General features: G+C 39.7%; 1 protein-coding gene across 4 annotated transcripts in view; it reads left to right on the top strand.

The window, feature by feature from the left end:
* Itprid1 (ITPR interacting domain containing 1) overlaps positions 1 to 22,979 on the top strand; it is an 87,571-nt gene extending 64,592 nt beyond the window's left edge. For 3 of the 4 annotated variants that reach the window (XM_033757609.1, XM_033757608.1, XM_033757612.1), the window contains 5 exons: positions 11,097 to 11,272; positions 11,581 to 12,819; positions 19,970 to 20,097; positions 20,814 to 20,925; positions 21,359 to 22,979. In XM_033757609.1, the coding sequence (XP_033613500.1) occupies positions 11,097 to 11,272; positions 11,581 to 12,819; positions 19,970 to 20,097; positions 20,814 to 20,925; positions 21,359 to 21,670 (1,967 nt within the window). In that variant the 3' untranslated portion in view covers positions 21,671 to 22,979. The remainder of the gene's footprint in view (positions 1 to 11,096; positions 11,273 to 11,580; positions 12,820 to 19,969; positions 20,098 to 20,813; positions 20,926 to 21,358) is intronic. The other variant, XM_033757613.1, reaches the window with a different exon arrangement.
* The last annotated feature ends 3,562 nt before the right edge of the window (positions 22,980 to 26,541 follow it).

Consider the following 26,541-nt stretch of genomic DNA (forward strand, 5'->3'; position numbering starts at 1 on the left):
TTCTCTTGCCAACATGAATATTAGAAAGCGGTATACTTCATTTGATTTTTTTTTGTGTGTGCAGTAGTTATTCAGGATTACTTTTCTGAATTATTTTTAATTCTTGAATAAAAATTCTTTCTGTCAATACAAGTGAGCTCTAATTGAAAATCAGTGCTGCTGGGGGCCAAGAAAATGAACTTAATTTTGAAGATGCTCAAACACACTTATTTTAAGGAAGTTTTACTCTTTATAAGGGCTACTGAACATCCTCAGAGTTCATTTTTTGGAACAGTAGACTGTGAACTTCTAGAGAATGGACACAGTCTTAGATTCCATTGCATCTTCTAATCCATCACATTGCCTAACACACAGTAAGTATTCCCCAAAATAGATGTTTGTGGAATGAACACATACAACTAAATTTCTTCTAGAGGGTGGTCAGCCATCCACTTTAAGATTACTTTATCTCAGTGCTTGGGGGTATTCCTTGTGAATGATATGTCTTTAAAGGTTCAATGTTGTAGATGGTATTCTGGCATATATTTCTTTGCCATAAAATTAAAGTAACAGCCATTCATTATAGTGCTCTTTAATACCTACTTTATTCTTAATCTGCAATTTGTCCACCAGACAGGATCTTTGAAGGTTGGGCTGTGTCTTTCAACCCTCTTCATTGATTAGTACAGGGCCTGGCACAGAGGAGCCAATCAGTTAATGATACCGTTACATGAATGACTGAGAATATGCGAGATGACTTAGAAGCACTCAAAGACAATGTTGGCAGTGCAAAAAAAAAATTAACATGGAAGACATTCTTCAAAGAATCATCAAAATGCAGGTTAATAGGCCAGAGATAAAAGGATTAAATTTGACAGATACAGAGAGCAGTGTCCTAAGTCCCTGTTCATTTTTATTCCCCACTGAGGTCAATATACTTAAAATATCAACATCTTTTTCATTTAAAAGGAAACTAAAAGAATTAGAGTGAAAAGATACAATGTCACGTGAATTCTAGGTCAAGTTGCCTGCTTGTGTGAAATGTGTGCTTTGGGCAAGAAAAATAATATTCAAAAGTGTTTAACTGAAAATTTTTGAAAAGGGACTGTTTCCTGAAGTGAGTGAGATTAAGGAGCCAACAAGAGTTTGGGAAACACCCCAAATCAGCAAGAGCAGAAAGCCATTTTCATCCCGAGACTGAAAAAAAAAAAGGGAAACCTGGGACTGGAGCCTGTAAAAGTTGGAGCCTTAGAAGAAGACTTGACAGGAGCTCTCATCCTAAAGGTCTAGCCATTTTCAAAAGAGTCCCCTGAAGGAAGAGGTCGTGAATATATAACCCACGCTCTTTCTCCCATCTCTCCATCTCCTGCTGCCACTAACACCTCCCACTGACTAAACACAAGCTAAATGCTAGAGCACAGGCAGGCCTGAGGATTTCTGGAAATGGAAAAATGGTGAAAGCCAGGAGTGTGAGTGGAGACTAACAAACACTGGCCTCCAGGGAAGCCCTTCTGACTCGCACAGAGCCACAAGTCCCAAGTCCATCCTCTAGAATGTAGCTAGGGATGAAATCATAAGTGTGATTCTCGATAGAAACCTTAGTTCTCTAGCTTGGTAACTAATTTTCCTCATTTCTATCATGGATTATTACTTCTAATGAACTGGGCTGTCAGGTAAAAGAACTACTTCTTTTTAATACCGCAGTATCTCATGTAATCATCTGCCAATCAACTGGTTAATTCAAGCAAGGATAATATTTGTTCCCATTCAGCTTCCAGCACAATCTGTGTGATTTTAGAATGTAGATCAAAGTTATCATTGACAAGAAGGAACCGAAGTCTTAAACGAGCTAGGACAAATTCCATAAGAATACAAACTAAATCATTCACCTAGGTGTCAAAATATCTATTCCTCAATTTCAAATTAGAAACTGACGTCACTGTAACCCAACCCTGGAAACACAATTTCTGACTAAACTAACATGACTCTAGGCAAAGTGCATAGAACTGAAATACAACCCTTCTCTGCTCCATGCTGGTCAGACCAGATCTCAGCTCCTGAAACTAGAGGTGGATGCCATGTTTTATATCAAACCATTATTAAGAGCTCATTCGAAAGTGCAAAGAACAAAAGGCCTGGAAACCATCCCTTATGAGGGCTGATTTAAAGGATGTGGGAGATTTCAGCTGAGAAGAAAGGCCTGCCATGCACAAGAGAGCTGTTTTCAAAAAATGGAGTGGGACACATTCTACACTGCTTAAAAAAAAAAAAAAAAAAAAAGATGTGACCAACAACTGTAAAGGCTATAGATTTGGCTTACTGTATAAGATCATTTCTTAAAAGGTACAGTATGCTGTATCTGGCCAGATAAGAGTGATTCCCTATCATTAGAATGTGCAAATATCATTCATAAGGAATGCTCTAGAAAGGAACTTCTTATATGGGGACCTAAAGACTGACTGTTCCCTATACAGAGGTGTTGTTTGTTCCACAAAATGTTTGCAATTAGTTTTTATAAATGCCTGTGGGGCAGCAACCACTGTAGCCTAAATAATTCACACAGTCCAGACTCTCTACTGTCTGGAAAACAGCTGCTGCACTAACATACTTAGGCTACCTTCCTAGCTCCTGTTGCCTTTGCCTAACCCGTAAAGGCCATGAGAGTTCTAAGGTATCCTGCTCTGTGACTCAACTGTACCCCTATCAGCTCTCACAGAAGTGTCTACCTCTGGACAACGGAAGAGGTAGTAACTGGGCAATGAACTACATAAGGATAAATCAATTAATAGAGTGATTTATTCCAAACAGTCTGAAACTGGAATATTCTTCATGCTGTATGTAATTTTGGCAGGTTTTTTTTTCTCATGAGACTCTATGAACTTGGAGCATTTTAAGGATAAAATTTTCCACATAGGATTCAGAAGCTTTTATTATTACTCCAGCCCAGGGAAGTAGCCGTTCTGGTGGACTTTTTAAAGCGATGCCACTTTGAGGCATTCTGAGGTCCTCAGCCAGGACCTGGCTCCTTCACTCTGTGGTTGGTGTCATGCTGCCATCTAGTGGTCATTTACACAAAATGACAGAGGCTCAGGTCTCCAGACAGAAACATTTTCAAATGGGATGTGCAAACTAGTACAACCACTACGGAAATCAGTGTGGGGATTCCTCAAAAAACTAACACTAGAAATTCCATATGACTCATGTGTCCCCCTTCAAAGTAACTCCCCAAAAGAAAGAGTAAAAGGCATTATATTATAGTGATACGTGGACACTCGTGTTTATAACAGCATAAATCATAATAGCTAAATCTTGGAAGCAGCCTATATGTCCATCAACAAATGAATGAATGAAAAAAAATGTGATATGTATACACAGTGGAGTGCTACTGTACCATAATGAAGGATAAGCTGAGTCATTTGCAAAAAAAATGGTTGCATATTGAGACCATGATGTTAGGTAAAATAAACTAGACATACAAGCTTAAAAATCACATGTTTTCTCTTATATGAGAAACCCAACTTATAAATAAATAAAAAATAAAAGGTAGTAGGAAGTAGGGTGACTCATCTTTCTCAAGTGGGAAAGGAATCAGGAGACAGAAGGAAGGGAAAGGAAGGGGAAAAGGATGAAAGAAGGAATTAAGATGTGTTATATACATACCATCTCCGCACAGGGGAGTTAACATGATGTACTACAAACCTGTACTAATAAAATTATTTTAAGCAGAAAAGGCAGAGACAGCAGAGACATTGGAGAGGTCCTGTCTGGGCCAGGCCAGCCTAATCTAAACCCATGAAAGAGAACTATGGCTCCTTGGAAATATTCAGGGTCTGGTAAAAGTTCTGCTGAAAGTAAAGAGACTTGCCAGGTTCTCCCAAGCCTGCTGCAGTTAGTGTCGGGGACTGAGTAGGATTGACATGGTATGTGCTGGTGCCACTTCTGTTACTCTTTCCAGGTCCACACCTTTCCCAAAGTCAAGTCCTTCCTGAGATATATGTTTGTGTGAGCTGTGGGAGTGATAAACTATGCACATCTGTATTTGTGTCTTTGTTTTATACTCCATCATGGCCATCCTGGGCTAGGTGATTTTTCGTCCTGTGTCAATTTTAACTTCTACAAGCCTAAGGAAATATTTAGAATTTAGAAAGACATTGTCTAGATGTCTATAGTCTAATTCCTGAAAAGATGGTTTATAATGAGCAAGGATTTTTAGCCACATTAAAAAACTAAACCATTTGTAAACTGGTCCACATTTAGAATGGTGAATCTCTCAAAACAGTTAGGATACATGCAGTTGTCCTCTAAACAATCCAAGATAAAAAGCCTCTACCCCTGAGAGAAACATATCCCAGTCTCTCACTTCATCTCACCACCAAACTGAGGTTCCCAGAATCTGGTGATTGCACAGTTCATTTAAATGAGTTTCAGAGATCTGTTTGTTTATGCTTTACACAAGTAATATAAGATACTCTATTAATTAAAGGTAACAGTTATATCAAAATTATACCCACTTTGGGCTGGGGATTTAGCTCAGTGGCACTGTGCTTGAGATTATATGTGTGTGTGTGTGTGTGTGTGTTTGTGTATACACTTTAGAGGAATTTACTCTTTCTGCCTTTTAGAAACCCTTTATGATGCTGGTTAACAGTGGGCCTCCATACCCAGGAACTCTGCATCCATATCCCAAGGGGGAAAATTGCATCTTGCATCTACACTGAGCAAGTACAGGCATTTTTCCTGGCCATTATTCCCTAAATAAAATAGTATAACAACTTCTTACATAGCATTTACGTTGTTTTAGGTATTATACAAATGGTACAGGGCAAGATGTACATGCATTACTGTTACATGCAAATATATACCATTTTATATAAGGGACTTGAGCATCCAAAGATTTTGGTGTAGGTTGAGATAATCACCTGTAAGAACCAGGGATAACTATTTCCATTTGGACCAGACTGTTATGGGCCAGCCAGCAATGGATGAATAGACTCTAGAATATCATTTCATTCTAGTGTTCTGACATCCAAGCATGGTAGGAAAGAGAATAGCAACTTTCACATGTTATGCTTATACTTCAGAATAGTAATTACTTGTAGATTATCTGGAAATTTGAAATAATAATGCTGAGATCCCTTATGGATAGATCAAAATGTTCCCCAAAAAAGTCTGTCTTATTCATACTCCACCAAGATTTAAGCCTGCTGTTGAATATCTTTGGATCCCCTAATGCTATAATATGGGGTGGGGTTGCAGTCTACAAAATAATAATAAGAATAATAATTATAATATATTATTGTGTTATAGTATGTAATTATAATACATTATTATTGTTATTATTATAATCTGGAAATGAAATAATAATGCTGAGATCCCTTATGGATAGATCAAAATGTTCCCCAAAAAAGTCTGTCTTATTCATACTCCACCAAGATTTAAGCCTGCTGTTGAATATCTTTGGATCCCCTAATGCTATAATATGGGGGGTGGTTGTGACTCAAGTGGGAAAGGAATCAGGAGACAGAAGGAAGGGAAAGGAAGGGGAAAAGGATGAAAGAAGGAATTAAGATGTGTTATATACATACCATCTCCGCACAGGGGAGTTAACATGATGTACTACAAACCTGTACTAATAAAATTATTTTAAGCAGAAAAGGCAGAGACAGCAGAGACATTGGAGAGGTCCTGTCTGGGCCAGGCCAGCCTAATCTAAACCCATGAAAGAGAACTATGGCTCCTTGGAAATATTCAGGGTCTGGTAAAAGTTCTGCTGAAAGTAAAGAGACTTGCCAGGTTCTCCCAAGCCTGCTGCAGTTAGTGTCGGGGACTGAGTAGGATTGACATGGTATGTGCTGGTGCCACTTCTGTTACTCTTTCCAGGTCCACACCTTTCCCAAAGTCAAGTCCTTCCTGAGATATATGTTTGTGTGAGCTGTGGGAGTGATAAACTATGCACATCTGTATTTGTGTCTTTGTTTTATACTCCATCATGGCCATCCTGGGCTAGGTGATTTTTCGTCCTGTGTCAATTTTAACTTCTACAAGCCTAAGGAAATATTTAGAATTTAGAAAGACATTGTCTAGATGTCTATAGTCTAATTCCTGAAAAGATGGTTTATAATGAGCAAGGATTTTTAGCCACATTAAAAAACTAAACCATTTGTAAACTGGTCCACATTTAGAATGGTGAATCTCTCAAAACAGTTAGGATACATGCAGTTGTCCTCTAAACAATCCAAGATAAAAAGCCTCTACCCCTGAGAGAAACATATCCCAGTCTCTCACTTCATCTCACCACCAAACTGAGGTTCCCAGAATCTGGTGATTGCACAGTTCATTTAAATGAGTTTCAGAGATCTGTTTGTTTATGCTTTACACAAGTAATATAAGATACTCTATTAATTAAAGGTAACAGTTATATCAAAATTATACCCACTTTGGGCTGGGGATTTAGCTCAGTGGCACTGTGCTTGAGATTATATGTGTGTGTGTGTGTGTGTGTGTTTGTGTATACACTTTAGAGGAATTTACTCTTTCTGCCTTTTAGAAACCCTTTATGATGCTGGTTAACAGTGGGCCTCCATACCCAGGAACTCTGCATCCATATCCCAAGGGGGAAAATTGCATCTTGCATCTACACTGAGCAAGTACAGGCATTTTTCCTGGCCATTATTCCCTAAATAAAATAGTATAACAACTTCTTACATAGCATTTACGTTGTTTTAGGTATTATACAAATGGTACAGGGCAAGATGTACATGCATTACTGTTACATGCAAATATATACCATTTTATATAAGGGACTTGAGCATCCAAAGATTTTGGTGTAGGTTGAGATAATCACCTGTAAGAACCAGGGATAACTATTTCCATTTGGACCAGACTGTTATGGGCCAGCCAGCAATGGATGAATAGACTCTAGAATATCATTTCATTCTAGTGTTCTGACATCCAAGCATGGTAGGAAAGAGAATAGCAACTTTCACATGTTATGCTTATACTTCAGAATAGTAATTACTTGTAGATTATCTGGAAATTTGAAATAATAATGCTGAGATCCCTTATGGATAGATCAAAATGTTCCCCAAAAAAGTCTGTCTTATTCATACTCCACCAAGATTTAAGCCTGCTGTTGAATATCTTTGGATCCCCTAATGCTATAATATGGGGTGGGGTTGCAGTCTACAAAATAATAATAAGAATAATAATTATAATATATTATTGTGTTATAGTATGTAATTATAATACATTATTATTGTTATTATTATTCTGCATTGAGATGTGAAATGTTACCAATATATTCTCTTATTTTTAAATGTAAGTTTAAAAAAATAGGTGATTTGGGGCCAGGGATTTAGCTCAGTGGTTCCACCACCTGCCTTGCATGTGTAAGGACCCGAGTTTGATCCCCGGTACCAAAAAGAAAAAAGGTGATTTTTTTTTCCTAATTCTAAAGAGTTCTAATGCTGTTCAGTTAATTATAACAAGAGCAGCACATTAAGGGCTGGGGGTAGAGCTCAGTAGTGGAGCATTTGTCTGGCAGTCTAAATATATAATACACAAATTAAATATTATGCAAGTAGATAATTATTCTATGACAAATACAGCCATTATTTCCTCTGACAGTAAGTAAACGAGTGGTCTACTGTCTGGGTTAAAAGCTCTATAAAAGTTGTATATTATAGTTGAGGAATATCTCTTGAACATCTCCTGCCATAGAAACTATTTGATTTTATAACAACAGGTGTTGCTGTAACAGTTCTTCTAGACCTTTGTTACGAATGCCATACTACATCACCATATTTGTTTAGATGTTAATCATCTTCTGAAAGGGTTTAGATAATGAACATGTAAAACATTAAAATAATATTTATAATATGCTTCTCCACATAGTTTTCTCTTTCAGTACTCAAAAGATATTAACTATCTTTTCTCTGGGATTATTTCCAACAAAAATTCTGCTGCCATCCTTGTCCTTGTTAGCTCTGGATATAATGTGTTTTCTTTCTCTGGCTGATTTTAAGGTTTTTCTCTTTATGACTGCTATTGGACAATTTGATTTTAACATACTTCAGTGTAGTTTTTTTGTTTTGTTTTGTTTTTTCATGTTTGGGCTTTGTTGAGCGTTTTGACCACAACTTTTCTTTGATGTACTTCATGTGCTGTCCCTCCTCTTTGGGATTTCTTTAATAGATATATATGGATACTTGTAGTTGTTCTGCAACTCACTCATGTGCTTTTCATTAATTATATTAGTTTTCACCTCTGTGTTTTATAGAGACTAATTTCTATCATTATATCTTCATTTCATTAATCTTTTCTTGTGCAATCTCTAATCTGCTGTTAATCTCATTCATTATGCATAGGATCAGAGACACTATAGTTTTCATCCCTACAAATGTAATTCAGACAGGAGGTTTTGTCTTTCCTCTAGCTTCTTAAACATGTGGAATAAACATTTAACGTCTTTGATCATTCCAAAGTCTGTGTCAGTTCTAGATTAGTTTCAATCTATCAATATCTCTCCCTATTATAGGTTATATTTTCCCACATGACTAATATCACTTATTAGATGCATTTTACCTCTTAGATGTTAAATATTAGTATATTCTTATATATATATGTATATATATACATATATATGTATATATATGTATATATATTCTTGAGCTCAGATCTTGGACACATTTGAGTTACTTGGAAATAGTTCTTTTAGGTTTTGCAGTGAAGACATGTTAAGTGGAACCAGAACATTGTTCATCTTAGGGCTAATTACTCCTCACCTGAGTCAAGACACATCTGAGTACTTTACCTCCTGACCCCAGCCCATACCATGTGAACTGTGAGATTTTTCCAGTCTGGATAATAAAAGCATGCCCTACCCCAGGCCTAGGGTGACCATTGGGCAGTTTCCTTCAGTCGTTTCTTTCTCCAGACCTTGGTGTTTTCTAACATGCATGACCTGATCAATACTCGAAAGTACTGAGAGCTGATCAGATCCCTTTTTTGGGGGGAATGACAAAGACTAAAAAGTAAGAGAGGCAATTTTCAAGATATAAAGGGTAGCCCAGAAGGAGACCTGCCTCTAGCGGACAGACTCCAATAAAACTCTGCGATGGGCCTGCTTTTATTAAGAGGAAGAAGCACAGGGGTAGGGGTAACACTCATTTTGTGGAATAGCAACTATAGAGAATGGATGGATAAGGATTAAGGCAATGAGGAACCAGATTTTCTCTACAACCAAATGCTTGTATATTGAAGAGTGTTCTCAGCAGATGCTGTCTTGTCTCAGGAGTGTATCAGCATTCTGCCCACAGCCAGGGGGCATGCAGCCTTCCACATAAGTCTGTTTAGGAGGTCAGAGAGCACCCTGGAGACTGTGAGATCTGAGTTACATAGCCTAGTCCCCAACACAGAGGAAGACCCAAGAGGGATCTTGAGAGAACTCTTTCTGTGTGGCTTTCTCCTACTGCTGTGAACTCCAGCTGGCTGGGTCTTCCCAGATTCTTAGTTCTGTGTCCTTAATTCAAGGAGTCTTCCAGGCTTCCCTACTCCTGTACCATGGACTATGAGCCCCAGGTGGACAGCTGAATGATCAGAGCTGGACATCATTTGTGTCTGTCTCTCAGGGATTGCAGTCTTGAACTGCAAAATTTCCATGGTCCATAACCAGGACCACTGATTATTTTTTTTAACCACATACATTTTCCAAGTTTTGGTTGTTTCAGGTGGGAGAAAAAAATCTAGTCTTCATTACTCCAGTTTGTCCAAAGCGAAAGTCTCATTTAGGTTCATAACCGGTAAATATTTTCTGTATTTAATTCTGATCAGTGTAGCAAGAAACAGTAGCTAGGTCAAGGACATTATAATTTTAAGGTATGCTCTGTGTTCCACAATCTCTCCTACATTCAGATACTAAAATCTCATGATGTCCTTTGATTTCTAACATTTAAATTTTTTGAGACTAAATTAAAGAATATGAAGTTCATTTGTCTTAATTTTAGAAAGTTAAGACTGCCCTACAAGACTAGGTGCTGCTGGGGCCCAGGATTTAGCTCAGCGGTTCAGTGGCCTGCCTTTCAAGCGCAAGGCCCTGAGTTCAATTCCCGGTACCAGAACAAAAAAAAAAAAAAAAAAAAAAAAAAAACTAGGTGCTGCTATCAGTGCAGCAATTGTCCAAGGCTGGGTCTAGAACATCTAAGCAGTAGCAGAGCTCTTTTTCTCTTCTTTAGCAGCTAATTAACCAAACAAAAACAAATCCCCTACTTCTCATTTAAATATTTGAGCATTACATCCACCGACAATCTGCTTTTTCCTTGCATGCCCCAGGATAAATGAAGATCTTCCCTCTGCTGTGTGTATTCTGAGGAGACCCAATCGACTCCTTGCAAGAGATTTCCTATTCTAGCCTATGCCATGGTGCAGGTGGAAACATTTTTTTATAGGAGGTGGTTCCATGATTTAATTTTTAGCACAGTGACCCTCTAGTAGCTACTTGTTCCCCCTCCACATGAGAACATTACATAAAACTTACACAAGAAGCTACAAGTGGATTTAGAATCTCAAGTGCATGTGTTTGTGAAGTCACTTTCCATATTTAACAAGGTTTTTTTCCCTGCCCTCCCAGCTTCTTGCGGTGGCAGCAGCTGTAGTCTAACCATGAGTGTGGACTTGCCATATAGTTGGAGTCTAGCTAAAGGGGCAAAGGGTTCTTATGAAAAAATTAGTAAAAGGAAAGTGAATATGAACATATATGCATAAATATATACATTTTGGTCTATTTTTTTTTAATAAAGGCATATGGTCTCCTTCTGGATTTTCTTCCTCTTAGTAAAGATTCAACTCAAAATTATAAGGCTATTTAGTTTTAAGAGAAGTTAGTTCCTCTTTTTTCAGTGCATGTTCAGTCTTTGTATCAGGAAGTAGTTTTCCAGGAGCTCTCTAACTAAAGGGGGAAAAAGCCTTGGAATTCCTTCATTCCTTTGTACGTAGCGTTTATGGAAGATCTTTGACATGCCAGGCACATAGTGGGTCTGACCTCTGTTGGTAGCATGTTTGCATCTGACTATTGGTAGATGTTTGCACCTTACTAATCACAGCTCTCTCTTTTCCCACAGGCACCAGGATGGACAGAGCCAACAGCTGTCAGTCTGATAGTAGTGGGTTTTTGGAGGAGCCAGTGGAAGCCCCGCTCCTCCAGGTAGAAGGAGTTGTAACAACGCCCTCACTGGTCACCAAACACACTCCATTTCAACCCTATCAACCACTCTCCCAACCTGACTCAAAGGGAAGGGTAAGCTTTAAGTGCCTTCCACAATAGAAAAGATTTGAAGACACATGCCATGTGCACCCAAGGGGGCAGGTGATGATAAAAATCACAGAGGACAAGATGCCCTTCCTTTTAATTTTCTTTTGATTTTTCTAAACAAGAAAAATGAACTTCATAGAGAAGAGGTACAGGTTAAGTAGTAAACTGATAAAGAACCTGAGTTTGTAACCTTTATCTCTTGACTACTGAATTAATGGTAATATTTATTGCCTTATACTTATTGCCTCCCCCACTTCCTGACTCATGTCCTTTTGTCCTGGTTTCTCCCACAGATTCCTTCCTTGCCAAGCAGCCAGAGTCCTACTGAGAATACAGATAGAAAGCCACGGGATCAGAGCCACAGCTCAGTGTCATCCCGGGACTGTCAGCAAGAGTCTAAAGGGTCTGATTCCAAGAGAATGGTGAGCTCATCTTTTTCAAGCCAAGACTGGATTGTCTTGGAAGAAAAGGCCTCAGAATCTGTGTTGAAGGAGCAGCCTCCGCTTGAGGCCACGCAGGGGCCACAAGAGCTGTTGGTCCCTGATATGGTCTTTGCCGAGACTGCTACTTGGGAACACCCATGGGAAGACAGCCATCTTCAGCAGCCCTCACCGACACTTGAGGCTGACTATGAGGATGTTGGAGCTATAGTGATTTCCAAATTTGATGGCCCTCTGGGGTTCATGGTGACCCACATCACAGAAGAGGAGGAAGGGTCTCTGAGGCTTGAGGGTGCTAGGGAAGTGCTCATGCAAAGGCACCACTGTGAGTATCAGAGGCCATCTGGAATTGATCAGAATCAAGACAGGTTCCCTCAAGAGGCCTCTGATGACCCAGGAGCAGAGAGCCACAAACTCTGTCCTGACACTGGCAACACCTTACTGGTAGAAGAGAGACCATCAGAGCACATTCTCAGGCATAGAGAAGTCACACACAATAGAGTTGACCTTGTTCAAACACCTGACAAGTCCACTTCTCACCCCAATAAGCTGCCTGGAGAAGCTCCCAGGTACTCAAGTGCTGGCTGCTCCAGGTCTATGACAACCCAAATGTCCTCTGGTCTGGTGTCAGCTGCTCAGAGTGTTGTGGCCTCTGGCATGGATTACAGAAGAGCAGATATAGAATGTACTCTGTGTGACCCTATAACTATAACAGAACTGAGACAGGAGACAGAAACAAAGCAGGTCAGTCATGTTTCTGTTCAGACTTACACATACGAATCTGAGCCCTGCCATTGCTGTATATCCCCAAGTGACAAAGCCTTCACTCACAGACCCGAGCCGCTCACCCAATCAGTCTCTTTGGACACAAGTTTCCCTAGTGTTGACCCAATGGGCACTTGCCCCACCACACTCACCCACTGCTGTTTCTGCTGTCATCACCATTTCCACAGACTTGGGGAAAGGCCATGTGCTGGCCCTGCACCCTGTGTGGGCAGACACTGGCTGTGTCCACATGCAGAGCATCTGGAAGCTGAGTTCACGAAGACCTTGAGAGTCCTTCAGGACACGTTCATGAGGGAGCTATATTCTGTAAGTATTTTCCTTCTCTGCAAAGACAAGAATGTAGATGCACCAAGGGACACCACCATCACCTCAACAATAATACTCGGCCCTCCTTTCTGAATGTGAGATCTCAGTGCATTTGTAGAATGGCTTGTTTATGATATAGCCTCCCAAATTTCTTCTTACCAATCATCTTTTGAAGTAAGGAAAATAAATTTTATTATTAAGTCTCACTTTACAGAAGGTAAAACTACGGTAAGAAATAATAGATTCATATGCCCAAGGTTATAAGCATGAATGCATCTGTCTAATCTCCTGTTCAGTCCAGCTGAAAAGTTCTAGGTCTTAAATTCATTTAACTGTGTCATCTTTCATGGGGCATTTAATCTCTCTGGACCTGTCCTATAAAGTAGGACATAGTCCATGATACAGACACAGGATTGTCTTGAGATTAGATAAAATGAAATTTGTAAAGCATTCAGGACCCTCAGATACAGTACCTTGCATACTCCTGGCACAGAGAAAGCTTTTGGTGATATTAATTAAATGAATGTTATTCTTACTGTCAGTTTTTATTACTGTTTTATCATTGCTGAGGTTTTGAATCTAGAGCTTCTCATGTCAAATAGAGGGACTTCTGGTGTACCTTTTCCAAACTTGTTTAACATAAACATTAGAAGTTACAGAGAACTGAATGTCCTCAACCTTCTTTAGCCCTTGATTAGTCAACAAGTATTTAATGAATCTTCCAGCACCTTTCTTCGGCAGTTCAAAGGTGAGACATAAGCTAGACTTTCAAGGCTAGCCACTGGTTAAAATTTGAGACTATTACACCTGAAACTACTTGTTTAGAGAGGTAAAGAGGGGTTGGGCACAGATAGTGTAGGATTGCACCTTTTCGAAGAGAGTAGAGAGGAACTATGATTTACTGAATTTAGTTCATGTTGAGTCAGCTTCCTGTTCTTTAACTTCACAAATATATATTGAGTGCTTATGCTAATCATTTTTATATTTTTCTATTTAACATTCAATTTCACGCATGCCATAAATATTCATTGGGTTCCTAATATGTGCAAGTTCCTCCTTTTTTGTAGATGGGAAAACCAGTACTGAGAGAGGTTAGATAATTTTCCCAGCACCTCTCAACTACTAAGTTTAAATTCAAATTCCAATTTGAGAGACACCAAATTCATAGACACACTACTCCAGACAAAGATGTGCCCAATTTAAAGTGTCCAAATTTATATAAAAGTAATACTAGAATACTAACATTAGAAAATTATTTTTGAAATATAAAGTAAATTGCTACATGACCCTTCAACATATAGAAATCTATATAAACAAAGTGATTATATTCAAGGTAAAATAATTAATATCCAGTATATTTTACACTCATTAACACCAAGTCAATTATTATCATCAGTTTTTACAAATTGCAAGACTACTAGCCAGTTGGAATATTTTTAAGTGAGCCACAAATGATGTTTGTAATAGTAAGAGAAAGCTCCATTTAGGCACAGAGACAGGTCAGTTCTGGATATATTATTTAAAAGTTCTGTAAAAAAAAAAAAGAACACAGACTGTTCTAATGTTCTAATGTTTAGGTAGAGTTCTTCTGGAGTATGGAAAGACTCAGCTACAAACCTCTCGGAAGGGTCACTGTCTCCATCACCATCATGATAGAGGCAGAAGGTCTTTACTCTACCTCCCTGGTGACATTTGGCAGTGTTTGGAGACATTTTTAGTGGTTACAACTGGAAGGGGGTGGGCACTACTGGCAACATGTGAGTAGAGGTCAGGAATGTTGCTAAATATCCTATAGTGCACAGGACAGCATCTCAGCAAAGAACTATTTGGTCCAAAATGTTAGTACGTCAAGGTCAAAAAACTCAGCTCTAAGGGAATAAGCATTTATCAGACTCACTTATTTTGCATGGGAAAATGTTAGAAATGAAAGATAACTAGAGAAGGTGACATTTTGAAAGCACAAACAGGAAAAAAATTAAATCTTAAAATTAAATACTTCCATTTCCATGATGAAAACCAGGTTTTTGGTCTGACATGAATATATATAAATATTTGTACCGGTGATCAAACTCAGGTTCACGCACTTGCAAGGCAGGCAGCAGCACCACTGAGCTAAATCCCAGGCCCATGAATAAATATCTTGAAGAGAGACTATCTTTCTAATTTATATTTTAAGATAAAGACATATGAATTTATATTTTAAGACAAAGATGTATGAATTAAGTGATATTTATTTTAAAATATTAAAAATATATGATCAAGACTCTGTTAAGGACACTAGAAGAAATGTTTCTTCTAGACATATTCAATGCCTTCTTTTAGAGTAAATTCTGCAGGTATTTATTCCACATGAAGATAGTCTCTGTTTTCTGTTCCCATCATCCTTCCTAAAGACAATATAAATCTTGTATAGGATTAAGAAGAAAAATAATAAACATATATCAATAGACTGGGAAGCTACACGTCTATTGCATCAAATTGTCATTGGTAATCACTATCACAATTTATACTTTTATATTATAACCAGATATCTATTAATACTCAATTAGACTACCATGCATTTGGTGATATGACAAGATAAAATAAAAAGAAAGAACCTATGCTTTTCTAAAGAAAAAGAAAGACAAGAAGGAAAGAAAGAAGGATAACAGCCTCCCACGGTACAAAGTGAAAACATGTTCTACTTAAAGATATTTGATCTGTTGGGTGCCCGAGAGAAGACAGCTCAGGAAAAGGGAGCTCCAAGGTCTAGGATGACCAGTGGCTGGACTATAGGTGCCAGAAAGATGTCTAATCCATCACGCAAAACATGGCATCCAGAGAGGACTGCTAATCAGTTAGTACAGCCTAGCCAGACCATTACTATGAAAGGCTAGGGGTTATATGAGGTTTCAGGGGTGTCCTTGACGCTTTGGGAACCATGTTTCTGAGGAATGAATAAGCAAGTAGGCGTCTAAGAGCAGATGAACAGGTAGAAGGAGTGCAGCTTCTAGAGCAAGAACACTGGGAAGAGTAAGTCATCTGTTGGGAAACTCAGGCACAGGGACCCAGAGCCAGGCACAAGGTAAGAACCTTGTTTAAAATAAAGACAGGAGACTAAACATGGGCCAGCTCCAGGGCTGACCCTGACTGTAGACCAGGGTCTGCTCCTTCCTCCTATTTCATGGTAAGAGAAGAGAGACCTTCCAGAAAGACTATAGGCCTGCAGAGTCCCAGTGGAAGAACTTGACTTCCAGAAATAGACGTCCCTCCTCTTTTGACATTATGACATTATCAGCACTTCCGCAGAAAACAGAGAAGTTTATGTCCCTGTATGTACAGCATCCATCCTCAGACTTACTTGTGGGTTTTAAATATGTAAGAGTTTAAATAACTGTAAATATCACCATCCCATGGCCGCTGATACCTTGTCTTCTCTTTCTTCAGCCTTCTCTCCTCTAAGAATTTGCAATTATACCAAAAGATATAATTTTACATCCAGTTAGTTTGGCATTGTACCCTTGCTGAAATGGATACTATTTGGAGTTTTACTAGATAATAATGTTTTTCTCTTTATTTAGACCCAAGAAACTAGAAACATATATTCAAAAGAAACAGTCAAAACATATACACATATACATAGGCATATTTTTACTTGTTCACAGGCATACACAGAGGCACACGAGCATGTATGCATGGGTTCAGAAGGACAAAGGAAGATAAGAGATTTTGTTCCTCCATAAGCAGAGGGTATTTAAAGAACAGAGGAAAAAAAAAAAGCAGTACAGGTAGAAACATCTACTGTGAGTGACCCTAGGATTATAAAGTATAAAAATATTCTTAAAAAATAACTTTAAATTAAATGCTATGTGTTAGCTAGGGTTTTATGGGGGTTAGAAAATAGGTCTTAGACTACAGACCAACATGTATATTGTCTTATATATGACAACAGGAATTCCAAGCAGAGTTAATTAAAACTGAACCATTTCAGAGAAAGGACTTGACTAAAAATAATCTCCATTTCACCTGCTTGTCCACTGGCAACAATGCAGAGAAATGCATGACTATTTTGTGGTTTTGAGGAATATCTAAGACAATGGTTTCTTGGTATGATTAGGTTCTTATGTGTAAGTGAATTCTTCATGATAATTCATAATAATTTCTTAATTCAAGAACTGACTTGTTGATATATTGAATTTATGTATATGTGAATTCTTTAGAATAATTTATTAATTCAAAAAGAGGTAATTCAAAAGCAAAAATATTTCCAGAAAAAAATGAGAAGTGTCAGAAATAAGATTTCTGAATTTAGACAATTATTCTATAACATTGATGGTTTGGGTTTATAAATAAAGAAAAATATGCAATTTTATTTATTTTTTCCATAAAAATATGCAATTTTAAAAAGCAATATAATCCAACTTGTAAGTGAAAGTTCAATGTCTTTTTGTACTATTTCCCTTAATGTTAAAGCTAAAGTTTGTTTTAATGGATCTGGATCAGTAATGGTACAGAACTTGCACTGTATTTGGATTTAACTCAGTCCTTATATTGGGGGAGAAATAGAGTTCAAAACACATTCTTTCCCTCACTCCCTTCTTGTGTAAGGTTTGCTTTATTATGAAACTTTCTTGACCTGTTTCAGAGCTAAAATGTATTTTTAGAGCTTACAGATGACCAGAAGATGGCATCATTCCATATTACTCCCCTCTGAGAACATGCTACCCCAGCAGTTACTTCCAGTTCTAACCCTTAGCCCCCACCATATACCCTCAATCACAAAGAGAAAACAAGAAAGGTCTGGGTGAAACATAAATCCTAATTCGTATGCTGTTCAGCCTACTTTCCATGGGCCTGTCCATCATCATCTTTTCATGGCCTGGCCTCACTGTCACTGGAAGTTTGAAGTAAATCTGAACCGTCTGGCTAGTAGTATTGGAATCAACTTGAGCAACTTAACCTGCTTCCTCCTAAGGGACAGATAACTTCTCTATGTATCCAGTTCCCTGTAGTCCCTGCTATGACTCAGATATTGAAAGGAAAAGACATGAACGAGGGACTTGCATTGAATATGACTGCCAATTATGACCAAAGACCATACAGTTAATGATTCTGTGGTAGAACACTTATTTATAAAAGGAGGCTTCATAGTCTCCAAGATCTTTTCTAGTTATCTTTCAAGTACTTTTGCTAACATTAAAAAATGTTAGCTCCGTTAGCTGATTCAGATTCACTCACACTGAGACTAAAAGTAATTGGACAGTTTTACAATGTAAAATACATTATTAGAGGATAAAATTAAAACAACTCTCAAAGCAAAATGATGAAGAGTTTTAATATTCAAGTGTCACTATCAGGTAAGTATTTGCATGATGAAAATTCTAGTAAAAATAGCCATCAGGCTTCCAGGATCTTGCCACATAGTCTTGAGAGAAAGACAAGAAATCTGGGACTTCCTAGAAACAGGGCTGGAGGGATTAGCCTAACTGTAAGGCAGATCTCCATGGAGAAGGTTAAGTGGGTCTGCTAGCCTTTAAAGGGTTTCCATTCTTTTAGCTATCTTATTTGCAAAGGAAGCTGGGAAATACAGGTTTTTGGCTAGACACACTGCTGCCCCTATTCAGTGTAGAATTATGTTATTAAGAGGAAAAAGGAGAAAAATACTAAAGAGGCAATTAGAAGCCTCTGCCACACTGATCTGGGAGCAGGACTGGTAGGGTTATTTTACGGTGCGGTAAGCATTGCTATCACTGAAATAAGTAGGCAAGTGGCCCTGAGTTTCTGGGTCTTGAATCCATTTAAAGCATGACCAAACCTAGACTACAAAATGGGGGAGAACCTGTAAAAGCCTCAGTAAATCATCAGTGTGCCCCACAAATGGACTGGGCTTGGATATGTCAAAGATGGTTCAAGCAGGGAAAACAGATTTTATTCGGTAACTACCGATAGTAAAATGAGCTGAACCCCCATTCCAATTTGTGCAAAGATAATCTGAGCATTTTTTAAAAAAGAATGAGGGCATGAACTGAGCAGGGACATTGTACGGTCAGAGAAGTGAAAAATCACAGAACAGTAGGTCAGTGCAAACACAATTGGACCAGCAGGGTTTGTGAGCTTCTGGGTATTGAGGCTAAGATTCTATCCTCTTACAGAGACTGAGAGACAGTCCCTTGCCAGCCAGATGAGTACAATTCAAAGGAATGACTTTCAGGTCCCTGAGAAAGGTACTTCTGAGTTGTAAGAGAAAGATGTTCAAAATTTTAAGGCTTCTTCAAAAACTGCTGTAAGAAAGAGAGGTCAGGTGATGATTAGAGCAAACTGTTAATTTTCCTAGTAGTCTGGAGCTTTCTCAGATGGGGATTATAATTGGGGACAGGGGAAGGGAGGGATGTTATGCGAGGGGCATTGCCTTGTACTACCAGAAGCCATGATAGAGTTCAGTGAAGCCTATCAGTGCAGCTTGGGATTGTTATGTACAGAGAATTCAATTCCACAATTCTCAGAGGCTTCTGGAATATCTTGAAGTTAAGAAACCCAGGCAAAACAAGCACAGACCTACAGAGATTTAAGATTAAAAGGATAATTTATCAGAAGCCATGGGGAGCAGGACTAAGAGGGTAGAAGGAGCTCAATTCTAGATTCTAATTCCTGAAGAGAATAGGATTCCTAATTTGACCTGTCTTGCTTTTAGTGGGCTGATTAGTTTGGTGAAGCTGATCCTGCAGATTTCAATCTCCAGGGACTGTTGCTTAGCAGGGCTAAGACTGATATGAAATATTCTAAGCAGATTTTTTTTAATCAAACACATACCATCTGAACAGATGTGTTCAGTGTTCTTGTTACTCAGCACCAAAGTTCAACAAGATTATAAACAAGACTCAACTGTTCTAAGCACACACCCTCTCTCTGGCCCTCCCCATACTTTCTTTTGTTCACATCCTTGAATTCTTATGTTACCTAATCTTTTAGATGGCCCAGTGCTGTCCAAGATATAATGACTGTCACCCAAGGACCACCCAACTACTGCTGCCCTCCTATCTCAGCTAACCACTGCCTCTATTTGCTTCCAGCAGCCAATGAATCCCCTGAATAGGAAAACAGACCCCACCCTTGAGAGCTGATCCAACGAATCAGAAAGGACCTCTTCTCAGTTCTTTCTAATTGTCCCCAGTGCACCGTCCATGAGGTAGAAGCCATGAAGACAATATGCCAGAGTTTCCAGGAGCATTTAGAGGAAATTGAACAGCACCTTATGGGACAGCAAACACTCATTTGCAGGGACATGTCAGAGGATGAAAGGTAATTATCTAAGGGAGCCATAAAAGTAAGTGCTAGCCCAGACACCTGGAGGAAGAGAAGATAATCAGGGCAGGACAGGACCAGTGAGCACCCTGGAGCAGAGCTAATGAGAAATTGGCCAGTGTTTTCCTTGCTTTCATGATCTCACTTTTTCCTTCTCGGTGGGAGCTTGTGAGAGCCATTCCCTAGATGGGAATACTTATTCTTTAAGGCCAGAGCTATTTGAGAAGGTTGAGAGAGGGGCAATCAGCTTGGAGGAGGGAGGATACCAGTAGGACGCCTTTAATCAATGCGAATGGGATGCCTGCAAGTGCAAAGGTTGAAGGTTATTAGAATTTAGCAAATCCGCATTATTTTCAAATGTATTTTTAAACATCCCCAGAAAAGGATACATCCTCAATGCTGGGGGTGCTACTGAGTGGGAATAGGGTTTCATTGTAAAAGAGCAAGAGGATTCCTATCTGGGAGATAGAAATGTTGAGGGTATAGCTCAAAGGTAGGGTGCTCACCCAGCATGCATGAGCCCTAGGTTCCATTCTTAGTACTGCAGAAGAGAAGGCAACATGTGCCTGTGTCTGTAACTGAATCAAATAAAGATGGTGACACGCCCTTTTAAGAAATCCCAAAAGCAGAACCTACGTTATGGGAGTGGGACAATGGAAAACCGCACCTGGAGTGACTGTTCAATTTGGTTGCTTTCTATTATTTACCTGCAGGGAGGAGGCTGAGCAACTGCAAACTTTACGTGAGGCCCTGAGGAAGCAGGTGGCAGAGCTGGAGTTTCAATTAGGACACCGGGCTCAGCAAATCAGAGAAAGGATTCTCTTGGTATGACACAGGTGCAGAATGGGACTTTCTCCAGCCAACCATGGGAGGGGGCATCCAGGGAGAAGACTGACTGTGCAGTCATTTCAGACTCCAGGGTTTTGTGCTCAGGCCTGTATTTCAGGTATAAAGACACATACTAGCTGGTGGCTAGTCAGGGCTGGAATTCGGTTCACCTACCTGCTAGGCCAAGCTTCACCCTGGCCCATGAATAAGACAAGTGTTGCTGTCCATTTTCCACATGGGAACAAAAAGTGCAGGTTTGGTGAAGCTTGAGTTCCAAGTCAACATAAATTAAGTCACTACCATAATCTGCTGGAAAGAGCTCGTTCTAGAGAATGCACGTCATATGAGTGCCTTTCTCCCAAGTGTGAGTTATGTGTCAGGTGCAAATGTGATGTGACGTTCACTCTTTTTGCCCATGTTTCCCTTTCAGCAGCTGGAACTTCTCATGGGTGAGGCATCTGAACACTGTACAAGTCTGCACCAACATAGCTGCCCAGAAGGAAACAATGGCCAGACTTCAGATGCTAGCACCCAGCCCACCACCACCCCTCACCCTGCCTTTCCTCCCAGTGGGGGCCAGCAAGCTCCCTCCTCAGGCTCGACACAGATGGCTGTCCTTGCTGCACCTGACTTAGAGACCAGCACTGAGTTGTCTCCCCTACCACCAGCTTGGGCAGAGTCAGGTCCAGCCTGTACCTCACATTGTTCTGCTGGAGAAAAGGATACAAATGTTCTCCTCTAGATCAGGGCTCATTTGATGGCCTTTGTGCAAAATGGAAGAGTCCAGAACAGTTGTAGCAAGGAAATCTAGATTTTCCCCCAAAATGTCCACCAACCTTTTATCAGCTATGCTTTCCATAGTCTACTCTATGATTAAAGTTGGAGGAATTCAGAATATTTTAATACTCATTCACTATAGAACAATTGATCACCTAGTATGCACCTGACATGGGATGTACAACTGTATACAAGCTCTGTGTTGCTAGAGTTTGATGGGAAGGCAGCATAGAAACACATAGCATGCATTTATGGTCAAAATCTGGGAAAGTGCTTTGAAGACAATAACCAGGTTTTATGAAAGAGAACAGAGTGCAATGTCAGATTCAGATAAGGTGTCAGGAGGGCCTGACTGGGGAAGTGATGAGGGAAAATAGGATCCAGGCTGAGGGAAAATAGGACCCAGGCTTTCAGGTACCAGAATGTCCAAAGCTGAATCAATTAGCCCGTGAAAGTGCTGATGAAGCGCCTGTTGTGTGCCAGAGATTCCGCTTGTACTGCAGGCAATTTAGGGCAAGACAGAAAAATGTGTAATCATTGAGATTTGGTTGAAGAATGAGAGAAAAATAACATGAAATAAATATAAAGATAATTTCAATACTGACAGTGCTGTGGAGAAGCCAAAGTGATGGTATTGCCTAGGGTGACATGGAGTGACAAGTGGACTATGTAAGGATGCTTGGGGAAGTTCTTGCTAAAGGGCAGCCCTTTCATAAAGCCCTGAGTGGTGAGGAAGAGAGAGCTATGCAGAGTTCTGGGAAATATCTGAAGCAGAAGCAATGAAAGGTTGACAGGTCTGGACACAGAGAAGGGAGCCATGCTGCTGAGTACAGTGGGTGATGGAGGGCAGGGAGTGGAAATCTGAGAGGTAAGGTGACCCATTCTAGGCCATGGCCAAGTCTGGTAGCTTAAATTCTTTTTTCCAGGGTGAAGGGAAGCCATTGTAAGTTTTAAACCGGGATATGATCTAATTTGCCTTTTAAAATTATACTTGCTCCTTGAGGAAAAAACATCACTGGGACCCACAGGGAGTCAGAGATCCAAGGTAGAGAGGAAGCTGTTACTACAATCCCTGTGGAGATGAGTGAAAGCTGCTCCGTTACTCCCATCACATGGAAGCTGAGAGGCTCCCACCCCTGTGAAGATGCAGGGTAGTGTATAGAAAATCCAAAGATACCGAGTCTCTGAGGATTGGGAAATAGATGAAGAACAGAATAGTAAGAAGGGAGAGCAGGGATATGGGGAACAAATGAGAACCAAGACCTGTCATGTAAAGGTACAAGATCCCTATGATGAATGTAACTGTACTATATACCTAAAAAATACCAATAAACTCAATGAGAAAAAAAAAGAAAGAAAAGCGATGCCCTGAGGGAAGTTTATAATTTGTATGAGAGGATGGGCAGGCAGAAGTCTCTCCTTAGCAGGAAACCTAAGACATAATCCCTTTTAAAACTAACCCCTAATAGAATAACTCCCATAGACTGTTTTTGTTCTTCATTCTCATTTATTTTTGGAAACACTTTGACGCCAGTCAGGCTCTACTTCCCTTGGGGCTATCCCGCTGTTTCCTTCATTGACTGAAGCTCCTCAGTAGGTGGAAAGCTCCATTCTGTCCTTAACTCTATCCTTTTCTCTCCCCAGAGAAAATATGATAATCTATGTCCCCCATCTCGCTCTCTCTCCCAAATCCCAGATCAGTGTTACAACCCGGGCAACAGACTCTGAACCACCCACCTGTGCCTTGTCTCCTCTGCTCCTTCGCCCCACTGCTTCAGAATCAGCTGCAGGTTACTGCTTAATTTACTGGCAAAGCGGTTTCCAGAAGTCCCAGGGGAGTGTCAGCTACCTGGTGACAGGACAACACAGGTGTCTCCTAATTTCCCTAGTTTCGTTCTCTATGAACTACACTGGCATCTGCAAAACTGGTCTTCCTTAGGCACCACACGGGACATATCTCCCTGACCTAAGGTAAGGACCCAGGAAGTACTGTTAAGATATCCCAGAAAGGTAGAGAGAGATTGCAGGATCATATTCTCCAGAGCGATCTTCCTTAAAGTGTTTCCTCCATGCCTGGAGTCATTATGTCCCCCCTCTTCATTTTCCATTGACTCATTTCTCTTTGCCACATCCCTCTCCTGGATCCAACATCATGGCTCAACTTCCAGTTGGTTCCTGCCGTACTGCATGGTACCCACCAAATTACTTCCCTTTCTAATCTTCTTAAACTCTACCTGCCTCTGATTTTTTTAACCTCCATTTTCTATAAGTCTTTGACATTGTGTGAGGTTTCTGTCTGCTTCTTCCCCATACCATCTGCTTAATGAAGAGAAATACCTGGCTCTGGGCCCCCCTGATTCGGCAGCCATCTGTTTTAGAGTCTCATATCCAAGTCTGCCCTCATGTAATTCTTAAATTCTCTTCCCCTAAACCGCCTCGTGTGCTTCTGTTCCCTTTCTTTGCTAACAAACCCACGTGAAGTCAGTCTGGCCCACTGTCTACAGGTTCTGCTTCCTTAGATTCAACCCACCACACATTTCTTTATCATCGTGCCCTGAACAATGTAGCATCATAAGTGTTTATATAACATTTACGGTCTGTATATTTATAAGTAATCTAGAGATAATTTAAAGGATGTGAGAGAATGTTTATAGGCTACATGCAAATACTAACAACATTTTTTACGAGGGAGTTGAGCATCCATGGACTTGGGTTCCTGGAAGGAATCCACTGCAGACAGAGACCGCATCTCTTCAGTAAGCCCCGCTCCCTTTAATGATCTCTGTTTGGAAGGACTGACTGTTTGGAACTCTTATGTCACTTTTCACTTTTATCAAGACACCTTTAAGCTACGACTTTATTCTACCACCCTCATCTGTGTCATCGCTTCTGTACTAAACTGCAAGTTCCTAGAGTGTGGCATAGCCTGCTCTATCCTTACGTTGAAGAGACCATCCGGATGAAGGTATAGACTCCCCTTTTACTGTGTGTGACCCTCGTCACTCTCTCTCTCTCTCTCTCTCTCTTTACCCTGGCTTCTCCTTCAGTAAAATATGGATAAGAAAAACAACACAAAGATTATTGGGCAGAGTAAATGAAGCAAGTTAGACACAGTATTTAATCTAGTGACCAACATGTAATAAGAGCTCAATGTAAGATGGCTATTGCCATGAATGCCAGACTGAGAACTCAGTAAATTCTAGCTATACTTATTACTCCTTTTGACAAGTATTCTGTGAGCAGAATACCTTAAACACAAAGCACATGAGCAGATTTCAGATGAAGGAGTGACAGGAGAATGAATCAACAGTCTCAGGAGCCAGTGAAAAGTATGGTTTGACTATAGAAAAAGCATCACGTTGGTTTGTCATAGGAGCTAAGCCTGGATTTTAAAAGTGCACTTATAGATGATTTTGACAGTCAGGCAGATGATTTCAGATGTACTGGAGAAGGGCACTATATGGAAACCCTAGTGATCTCTAAACATTCAATGGTATTTTCTGGTTTATCCCCCTAATTCTCCAACAAAAAGCACAAAGGGAAATGAGGATGTAGAAAGTCTGTAAATCCTACACAGAACCTTTATTCTCTTCAATGTGTGATCAACTAACTGTCAATCCTACTCCCAGATACCACCTCTAAGTCTCAAGCCAGGGAACCCACACTGCATTATAATACTGGCCTTCCTGGCTTATATGGTAAATCTTCTCTTATGTCCAATTGGTTCTGTTTCTTTAGAGAATCATGACTAGCACAGTTGAGAAGAGATAAAAGATAGAAAGACTGACCTACCAAGCCCTGCAACTTATTATTAATAAGGAAGCAACTGAGTTCTGGTGTCAAATCCAGGTTTGGGGGTTTAATCCAACTCTACTAGCTATTATCTGTATTAGGCAAACTATTTAAAGTCCCTAAAGATTGTGATCTATAAGTCTTTCAGTCATCTAAGTTCTGGACTATACAAAGAGATGACTTTCACCTCAAACAAAGCCTGGAACTTATCCTGGCAATTTATAGCCTGCTACCACATGCCCCACTGCCAGTAATAATGGCGAGAATCTCTTTGCAGTAGCTGAGCAAATTATCTGGATGATCTTACTATCACCAAGTCTCAAGGTCATGTGTCCTCTTTTTATTCTCTTATATATTGACAATGTTCAAGTTGACTCCTCAGGAAAACTTAGTGCCTTCCAACACTATTAGTGTCCCTAACACTCAGAATCAATCTCTGCCTTACTCGTTTCCCAGTCAAATGGAAGTGAAGGACCATGCTGTTACTAAATGGTGCCCCTAAGTTCACCAGTAATTTCTTCATTCCTAATATCATTTAATAACTGCTTATTTTTTAATGATTATATACCAGAGTCACAGAATATTTACTATTTTTTCAAATTAAAGTATTAATGCATTTTTTACAAATACATAGCTTGCAAGATGTAGGAGATATTATAGCTGTCCAGTATTTTCTCTGTCCAAATCAAGCATATATGTGTGACTTATTTCCACTTTTTTATCTATATTCTTTTACAGACATCCAATGTTGGTCAAAGACATTGTGTATTAGTTATTTTCCTCATTGCTGGGATAAAATATCTGATACTCATAATTCAAGGAAGGAGAGGTTTATTTTGGCTCACAGTTTGTAGAGGTCCATGGAGTCTGCTGGCTCCAAAGCAGGACAAAATGGCAGAGGGGCATGGCAGAGGAAAGCTGCTCACCTCATGGTGGCCAGGAAGTAGAATATAAATGGAGGAGCCAGTAAAGGAACACAACCTTCCAGGTGACATTCACAGTAACCCATCTCTTCCAACCCAGCCTCACCTGCTAACAGCAAGT

This window comes from Fukomys damarensis, unplaced genomic scaffold (assembly GCF_012274545.1).
Source record: "Fukomys damarensis isolate Sample0158 unplaced genomic scaffold, DMR_v1.0_HiC HiC_scaffold_4, whole genome shotgun sequence".
NCBI lineage: Eukaryota > Metazoa > Chordata > Mammalia > Rodentia > Bathyergidae > Fukomys > Fukomys damarensis.